The 1792-nt window shown below is 42.1% G+C and overlaps 1 protein-coding gene across 1 annotated transcript in view; it reads right to left on the minus strand.

The window, feature by feature from the left end:
• TMEM255B (transmembrane protein 255B) overlaps positions 1–1792 on the minus strand; it is a 64238-nt gene that overhangs the window by 16048 nt on the left and 46398 nt on the right. The window contains exon 5 of the mRNA XM_009997960.1: positions 310–390. Within this exon, the coding sequence (XP_009996262.1) occupies positions 310–390 (81 nt within the window). The remainder of the gene's footprint in view (positions 1–309; positions 391–1792) is intronic.

A 1792-nucleotide genomic window follows, 5' to 3' on the forward strand; every position in this document is an offset into this window, starting at 1 on the left:
GAAAGATGCCAATGTGACAGATAAATTCCAGACAGCTATTATACAGAATAGATGGACTAGGAATCATTCCAGTCCCAGAGTAATGGACTGGAGAGAAACATTGGTGATGACTCAAAACCACACTGCTTGTAATGATTCGCAATCATCAGAGGCTTGGACAAGCAGGGAGTCACTTGTGAGAGAAAAAACAGTTGGGTTTCTATCAACCCATGACCTACATGCACAGACATGCTCACAAACACCTGCCTCCCATCTCCCCAGCCCCTCAAAGCACAGGAGAAACAAATGCAATGAGGTGAGCTTGTTTACCTCTGTCTGGTAGGCATCATACAGGAATCCTATTCCACTTGAATAAAACTGGCACCTTTTGTTATACAAAGGTCTGGGCTCCTGTAAAGAGAAAAGCAGACAATAAAGTACTTGGTCTGGAGGAAGTGTGAAGGTACCATGTTCCATGTCCCCATGCCAGACATGCTTAGTGCTCTGTGGAGCTAAAGCCAATGAAGACACTTGGTAAATGGCTGACACAATCCCATGTTGGCTTTCCTTCCAGAATGGCTCTCCTCAGGGTTACATTTCCCTTCCTCACTCTGCCACTAAGCAAAGTGAGCATCATTTATTTTTCTCTGTACCAGTCCCCTCTCTTAAGAGGACATAATTTCTGGTATTTAACCACTCCCTGGCTTCATGTAAAATAGTACTGCTCTAGGCGAATGGCCCAGTCACCCTTTTTCCTGGAACAGTTTCTTACCTAGCACAAAGAATTACTTTCTTATTTGTCTTCAGGATACAAGACTTTCTTTTTAAAGGATTTCAACAATCACAGAATCACAGAATTGTCAGAGTTGGAAGGGACCTCTAGAGATCATTTAGTCCAACTTCCCCACTAAAGCAGGATCCCCTAGAGCACATTACTCAGGATTTAATCCAGGTAGGTCTTGACTGTCTTCAGAGAAGGGGACTCCACAACCCCTCTGGGCAGGCTGTTCCATAACAATACCCATAGTGAAAACAAAGTAAAATAGCTAATACTTTAAGCATTCCACTTAGTATACACACTTCGAACTCCAAAAGAAAAACAAAGAAGAAAGAAGAAATGAAGGCATAAAGGGGAAGTAATTTGCACCGTTTTCCTTATTTTCAATTTATGCTCATTGCAAAAGATGCATTCACTGCTCATCTTTCATATTTTGCTTGTAACAGTGCCCACAAGCTGACATAAGAGAAGAACTCAACAAAATATCCTTGGCCAGATGGAAGATGTGTGTTTCTGAACTTGGCGAATGGCCACTTTGAAGGCCAGAGGGTGCATACCTCAGCCAGTTTCAGGACTAGACCATATTTGCCTAGGCAGGATTTGACAGTTGAAGAGTCCTTTGTGATCAGATGTCTATCCCAAAGCAAAGTGTGGGAATGACTTCTGCTGGCAAACCCACCTCCTTTTCAACTTCCAGTCCCGATCTATGCCTTCAAAAGCACTAAAGTACTTCCCAACAGCCCTGTCAGACCACTTTCAAGAGAGAAGATGGACACCCACTATGTGCCATCACCTCTTTGCTAACTTACAAGCAAAGGATTACTTATGTTGTTATAGAAAATTTGTGCTGATTATCTTTCGCTGCATTTTAAAGCTTTATGACCCATCCAGGAATAACCCAGGAACTGCAGAAAGATCTGCACCACTTTGGACCACTTCTGAGTTTTCTATGTTTGCTTTATAATGAAGTGTGAACTGTATTAAATCTGCTGACTCAAAATGCATAATTAGTTAAAATACAGACCTTGGCAGGAA

This window comes from Chaetura pelagica, unplaced genomic scaffold (assembly GCF_000747805.2).
Source record: "Chaetura pelagica isolate M959 unplaced genomic scaffold, ChaPel_1.0 scaffold123, whole genome shotgun sequence".
Taxonomy (NCBI): Eukaryota; Metazoa; Chordata; class Aves; order Apodiformes; family Apodidae; genus Chaetura; species Chaetura pelagica.